At 39.0% G+C, this 7,501-nt stretch overlaps 2 protein-coding genes across 2 annotated transcripts; both read left to right on the top strand.

The window, feature by feature from the left end:
• The first annotated feature begins 660 nt into the window (after positions 1–660).
• On the top strand, positions 661–2,130 carry LOC109159962. The gene is made up of 2 exons (XM_019308076.1): positions 661–1,610; positions 1,821–2,130. The coding sequence occupies exons 1-2, from the start codon at positions 661–663 to the stop codon at positions 2,128–2,130; spliced, it is 1,260 nt and encodes a 419-aa protein (XP_019163621.1).
• A 3,711-nt stretch (positions 2,131–5,841) lies between these two features.
• LOC109159961 lies at positions 5,842–6,930 on the top strand. Its single transcript, XM_019308075.1, has one exon. It carries the CDS (start codon positions 5,842–5,844, stop codon positions 6,928–6,930), a length of 1,089 nt encoding a protein of 362 aa, XP_019163620.1.
• Positions 6,931–7,501: the final 571 nt, after the last annotated feature.

Below are 7,501 nucleotides of genomic sequence, written 5' to 3'. Positions count from 1 at the left end.
AGTACAAGTGTTTAGGTCTCAATAGCTTGATAGGAAATCATATTGTGTAACCCCCGTTCCCTAAACAAAGTGTACTTTAAATATTGAGCTTTTAGTGGATTTAGGCAAATTCTCAATGTGAGAAGTGCCTCGCAGATTAGGGCTGCTTGCCCGAAACTGCGTTATAAATATTTGTGTCACAACGTCTGTTTCAACGTTACCAAATTCAAACGTCTATATTAATTTCAATTGGTATCAGAGCAGGTCTGCTCAAGTTACCAGCAGGATCCAAATGGAGTTCCCAAGAGAAGGTCTTTCAAACAATAGACCCCCGGCTCTACTTGGCACAAACTTCTCCTACTGGAAAGCTCGAATGCAGATATACATTCTAGCACAAGGAGAAGGCGTCTGAAATGCAATAGAAAACGAATGGAAAACTCCAGTTGATGATAAAGGGAATGCAAAACCTAGAATTGATTGGAGCGAAGAAGAGAATACTGAATATGACTTCAACTCAAAGGCTATGAATGCAATATATGGAGCAGTGACACTTTTAAACTAATTGCGTCAACACGCATAGCCAAAATTGCGTGGAGTATATTGTGCGATCATCATGAGGGAAACACAACTGTAAGACAATCTAAGCTTCAGATGATACAAACCGAATTTGAAAACCTGAAAATGGGAGAGGAAGAAAGCATCACCCAATTCAGTGCCAGAGTCTTAAGTATATCCGGAGATGCGTTCAACCTAGGCGAACCTATACCCGAACATAGGATCGTAAAAAAGGTTCTACGCTCACTACCCGGAAGATTCCAAATGAAAGTCACCGCTATTCAAGAACATAAAGATCTGAATACATACAGACTAAGTGACCTAATAGGAAATCTTCAAACCTATGAACTGGAGATGCTACAAGGTCAGAAAAACAATGGAAAAGGAATAGCATTACAGTCCAGACAAGAAGAGAACTCAGAAACTGATTCAGAAACCATGGAACAGTCAATTGCACTACTAACGAAGAACTTTAACCGAGTTCTCAAGAAGTTTAATAAATCCAGGAATAAAAATTTCTCAAACAACCAAGTAAATTCTACAAATCAGAAACCGTCCAATCCAAAGAAAAGAGATAATGCAATTACTGAAGGAATACAATGCTATGAATGCAAAGGCTTTGGACACATTCAGTCAGAATGTGCTACATACTTGAAAAGGAAAAATAAAACATATATAACGATTCTGAGCGATGACTCAGATAGTGAAGAAGATGATAACAACACGAACTTCGTAGCATTCACTGCTAGTCATGAAGACAACAATAGTGATGACATGCAAGAGTTACTAGAGGCATACACTCAACTAAATGCCAAATGGGAGCAAATCATCAAGAAAAATTTGGAACTCATGGAAGATAATCACTATTTAAATAATGAAAAAGAGCGAATAGAGAAACAATACAAAGAAGCCCAGAACGAACTACTTGACCTCAAGAACAGAGAAACAAAACTGCTACAAGAAATTAAGGAGCTTACCGAAAGACCCGGGACTCCAAGCACGGACACCAGTGAGAATAACCAACCTGAAATACAGGAAGTGTCGCAACAGCACTTCCGACATCGAAGAAGAATAAGGTGCTACTATTGTCACAAACTAGGACACATCAAAACACATTGCTACAAAAGACAAAACGACTATTACTACAGACAAAACAACAGGGCATGGCCACCACACAACAGAAATAACAGCAAGAAAATCTGGGTAAGAAAAGACCAAAATGTTGCATACACTTCCAAAACAAACAAAGAGCAAGATATATGGTATTTTGACAGTGGATGTTCCAGGCATATGACTGGAAATCCAGAAAATTTAGAGAACATACACTATAAAGATGAAGGATATGTTACCTTTGGAGATGGAGGAAAAGGAAAAATTGTTGCAAATGGAATCCTGAATGTACATGGACTGCCAAAACTGACAAAAGTCTTCCTAGTACAAGGGTTAAAAGCAAACCTGATTAGTATAAGTCAACTATGTGAAGATGAACTTAAAGTGGAATTCACAAAAGATAGTTGCAATGGGATGGTGATCTATCTTGCTTACAGACAACCGTCAATCAAACACAGCTATGGCACCAACGAATGGGTCATATAAACTTTCATGACATGAAAAAGGGTTTAAAGAAGGGAGCCTATCGAGGAGTTCCAACACTTGACATAGATGATAATAAAAAATGTGATGCATGCCTTGAAAACAAAATAACCCGAACAGCCCATAAGAAGACCTCAGGAATATACACTTCTAGAATTCTAGAACTACTACACATGGACTTGTTTGGACCAACTCAGACAGAAAGCATAGGGGGAAAAAGATATGTCTATGTAACAGTTGATGACTACTCAAGATTCACATGGGTAAACTTTCTTAGAGAAAAATCTAAAGCATTTGCAACATTCAAAACCCTCATTATCAAAATTCAAAATGAAAAAGAGGGAAGAATAGGAAAAATTATTCGCCTAAGAAGTGATCATGGAAGAGAGTTCGAGAATACAAAATTCAAAGAATACTGCACAGAAAATGGAATTCATCATGAGTTCTCCGCACCAAAAACACCCCAACAAAATGGGGTAGTTGAACGAAAGAATCGAACCATCCAAGAAATGGCAAGAGTCCTCTTAAATCACAAAAGACTTCCATCAAGATTCTGGGCAGAAGCAGTTAACACAGCATGCTACTTGATAAACCGAGTATTCATTCGAAAAGAAATCAACATGACACCATATCAAATCTGGAAAGGAAGAACACCAAATTTAAAACACACACATGTGTTTGGAAGCAAATGTTATATTAAAAAAGATAGAGAACCATTGGGAAAGTTTGATATCAAAGGAGATGAAGGAATCTTCCTAGGATACTCCACAAACAGCCGGGCATACCGAGTATATAACCTTAGGACAAACACTGTCATGGAGTCTATCAATGTTGTGGTCAATGACACAACAGAAGATTTTCCCAAAAATGATGAAGAGATAACTGGGGTTGAAACAGCAGTTCCAACATCACACAACCATAAATCAGAACCAGAAACATTAGAAAAAGAAGAAGCTGTAGACCTTGAAGAAAAAGAAGAAATCCACACCACTGATGAAACCAGGGTACAGAAAAATCATCCAATAGAAAACATCATAGGAGGACTAAATGAAGGAATCAGGACTAGAGGAAAGAAACGAGACTATCAAAAAATTGAAGAAGGAGACTATGACTACTGCTACACCTCGAAAATTGAACCCAAAAACATCACGGAAGCCCTAAAAGATGAATTCTGGGTAGAAGCCATGCAAGAGGAATTACAACAATTTGAAAGACACAATGTTTGGGAGTTAGTCCCTAAACCGGAACATGCCAATATTATAGGGACAAAATGGATTTACAAAAATAAAACAGATGAGCTAGGAAACATCATACGAAACAAAGCCCGTCTAGTAGCACAAGGATACACCCAAGTAGAAGGAACATATTTTGAGGAAACTTTCGCCCCAGTAGCCAGAATAGAGTCAATCAGACTTCTCATAGCAATAGCATGCATCCTCAAGATAAAGTTATACCAAATGGACGTAAAAACAGCCTTGAATGGATATTTAAAGGAAGAAGTCTATGTTGCACAAAAAAAAAAGGATTTGAAGACCCTCACTATCCACAAAATGTGTTTAAACTAAATAAAGCCTTATACGGCCTAAAACAAGCACCACGTGCCTGGTATGAACGACTCACTGGCTTTCTAATCAAAAAGGGCTACAAGAGAGGAAGTGTGGATAAAACCTTGTTTGTCAAACACTATGAGCAAAACATTGTCATCGCTCAAATATACGTAGATGACATAGTTTTTGGATCAACACTCAAAACCTACAAGGACCAGTTCATTACAAACATGGAAGGAGAATTTGAGATGAGCATGGTAGGAGAATTAAATTACTTTCTTGGCCTACAAATCAGACAACAAGACAATGGAATCTTCATATCACAAAGCAAATATGCCAAGAATTTAGTCAAAAGGTTTGGCCTAGAAGAAAGCAAAGCTGTCAGAACACCTGTTCCAACAACAGAAAGAATATCAAGAGATTCAGAAGGAAAACCAATTGAACAAACCTTATATCGAAGCATGATAGGAGGATTGCTATATTTAACCGCTAGCAGACCAGATCTAAGCTTTGCAGTAGGGATCTGTGCAAGATACCAAGCCAACCCAACCGGGCAACACTTAAAAGCAGTCAAAAGAATCATTAAATACGTTAAAGGGACATCTGACCTAGGGATATGGTATTCCTTTGATACCAATCAACATCTCTCAGCCTATTGTGATGCTGACTGGGCAGGTAACATAGATGATAGAAAAAGCACGTCAGGTGGATGTTTTTTCCTAGGCACAAACCTAGTATCATGGATAAGCAAAAAACAAAGCTCTATTTCCTTATCCACAGCAGAAGCTGAATACATTGCTGCAGGCAGCTGTTGCACACAATTACTTTGGATGAAACAAATGCTAGAGGACTATGGAATACAACAAACAACCATGACAATCCACTGCGACAATAAAAGCGCAATAGACATCTCAAAAAATCCAGTTCAACACTCAAGGACAAAACACATTGACATCAGGCATCACTTCATAAGGGAATTAGTAGAAGATGAAATCATCATTCTTACTCACATAAGTACAGAAAAACAACTAGCAGATATTTTAACCAAAGCACTAGATGGAAACCGGTATACAAAGCTTAGGGCCGAAATAGGCCTATGTATCTTATGATACACATCAAACAAATAGAAACACATGGGCCATATTCACCAAATAAACCCACTAATCAAAACCAGCCCATCACAAAAAGACCCAAACCCGAATTCCCATCCAAAACAAAAGCCCTGTTTCTGAATCATCATCCTTACCCGACTCCACTCAAACACCCATCTGTGACCTTCTCACTCATCTCAAACCTTCACACAACAGGAACAATGGTAAGAACACGAAATCAAAGGATGGGAAAGATACCACGAAAAGCAACAACTAAGGGTACCTCAAACTACACCGGCACCGGAGAGTCCTCGAACCCGGTATGTGTCGAAGACGAAAATCCCAACATTGCAACGAATCCTGTTCCGATAGCCAGAGTACCGTTCGGTGAACCCCAAGAACAGAGCAACCCACCAGGTAACCCAAATCTCTCTCTAGCAGATCGTGAGGAAATCCCCATGCCCATGCCCATTGCGGCTGATTTCGGGGATAATAGGATTGTTGATCCAAATGATTTAGTGGTACAACTCCGGTTTGCCATAAATCAAGGCTGGGAACCTGATCTGGGCTCCTATGTTAGCTCTGTAGATGAAGAAAATCCAAGAGAGACTGATAATGAGGGACAAGAAGACTCTCAAAATCATGAGGTGAATCGTCTCCCCAGTCCTACAAATGATGAACAAACCCCAATCGAAGAAACCCCAATTTCAATTCCTTGGGTCAACAGAAACCCTAGAAAGAGGAAGATGACTGACCCGTATGAACGGGCTGATCCCAGGGCCAAAAGGCCAAATGATTTTCCAATACGGGCAGGACCCCCTCAACGAAAACCAAATATCCCACCTAAACCCTCAAAAACCAAGAAATCAAAAAGGACACAAACAGAGGATGAACAAGACTGGACACCTAATGCAGATAATGATACTCATAGTGATGAAAGAGTAAGAACCTGAGCCCAAAAGAAGTCCCAGCTAACTACCAAGGAGAAAGAAAAACAAAAGAAGCAACCAACCACCAAAAGGCATAAACTGTCCAGCAAGGAAAAGGGAAAACAGAAAGTAGGTATTAGTGCTGACATGGCATCCCTACCAAAACCCCACAGTACAACATTTATGAGAAAAGAAGCAGTAAGCCTATGGAAAAGAATAGTAGAAAGGAAAATCATCAGTCAAAAACTGCTTCCCATAGATAAGCTAGACAATCCAGAACAGATCCAAGAAATACTGATCACAAACCAACTCCTGGAAACAGTGACCAATATTGAACCTTATGATGAACAAGTTATACAGGAGTTCTACTGCAATATGACAAAAACCATCTCCACACCTAGCAGTCCTCTGTATGGAAAGGTATATGTAAGGGGCAATTTCTATGACTTCACACCAGACATCATCAACAGATACCTTGGAACATCTGAGATTGAACAAGAGACTGAACTAAACAGTGAACAAGTAGCCAAGGAACTCACAGCAGGAAATGTTAGCTTTGAAAAGAACAAAATCAAAGCAGCCTCTCTGACCAGCAAGTATGCAATCCTACAGAAGATAGCCCTTGCAAACTGGATGCCCTCACTCCATGAATCCACAGTGAAATGGACCTTAGCAGAACTGTTATACAAGATAGGAAAAGGAGTGAAAATCAACATGGGTTCCATCATTCATACACAAGTCACAAATTTAGCAGAAAATACCAAATCCAACAATTCCCTAGTCTTTCCAAATCTCATTTCTTCAATCCTGGCAAAACAGGGCCTCAAGACTCAAGGACCCATGACCACTGTCAAGAACTTCAACACAACTGTTAACCTAAGAAAGGGAAACCACCAAAATGATCTTAAATCCACAGCCCCAAAGAATAACCCACTTGATTCAAAGACACTGATCACTTACTTTGAAGGCAGACTGACAGAATTAGAAGCCTCAGAAAAACATCTTCTAAGAAAACACATGATCATCAAGGAAGAAAGAGCTGAAATAATAGAATGGCTGGCAGTACTAAAGGAAGAAATTGAAGAAAACCAAAAGCAAGGAACAGGAGAAGATATCCAAGAACACTCTCAAGAAACAGAAAATGAAGATAATCAAGATCAAAACCAAGGATCAGAAGAAGACAACCAAGAAAGAGATGCTGAAACACCTGTTTCAACACCAGAACCAGACAACTAGTTTTAGCAAAAAAGGGGGAGAAAACAGACTTATTTTATGTTGTCTACTAATAGGGTGGTTATGTATTTTGTGCTGCCTACCGAAAAAAAGACCAGTAGGCAGGTAGACCTTCTTTTGGCTGTCCCCACTTTTGTGCATCAGAAGATTGACAGACAAGCAGAACAAGACAAAGACCACTTTTTGTCTTTTGGTTTTTTTTTGGTGCTAACTGAATTAGCTAAACTAGCAGACACAACTAGAAGAATGAAAGACAAGCAGAACAAGACCACCTTTTTATTCTCTGTTTTTTTTTTTGTACTAATTGGCAGACACAACTAGAAGAATCAAACAACAGGCAAACTCTCTTTTAAGAGAATCAGACATAAGTACTAAAATGATCTCCAACATTTACCACCACAATTTAAGGGGGAGATCCACTGATCTAGGGGGAGACGCCTCCACGTGTTAACTCTAGATTGAAAAAAAAAAAAAAAAAAAAAAGGGGAACAAGGTTTTTGCTAAAATTTGACAAAGGGGGAGAGTGTTGACATAAGACATATTGTCAAATTCTAGTCAAACAAGGAATTCTTAA

Source organism: Ipomoea nil, unplaced genomic scaffold, assembly GCF_001879475.1.
Source record: "Ipomoea nil cultivar Tokyo-kokei standard unplaced genomic scaffold, Asagao_1.1 scaffold2845, whole genome shotgun sequence".
NCBI lineage: Eukaryota > Viridiplantae > Streptophyta > Magnoliopsida > Solanales > Convolvulaceae > Ipomoea > Ipomoea nil.
The sequence above is the reverse complement of the archived record's forward strand: the minus strand, read 5'-3'. Positions and strand labels throughout refer to the sequence as shown.

What these genes read in the sequence shown, in the direction of transcription:
- LOC109159962 (XM_019308076.1), top strand. Translation starts at nt 661, where the DNA reads ATGGGAGAGGAAGAAAGCATCACCCAATTCAGTGCCAGAGTCTTAAGT. An exon ending in CGACATCGAAGAAGAATAAG is followed by an intron (nt 1,611 to 1,820) that starts GTGCTACTATTG and finishes TGGATGTTCCAG; the next exon opens with GCATATGACTGGAAATCCAG.
- LOC109159961 (XM_019308075.1), top strand. Translation starts at nt 5,842, where the DNA reads ATGGCATCCCTACCAAAACCCCACAGTACAACATTTATGAGAAAAGAA.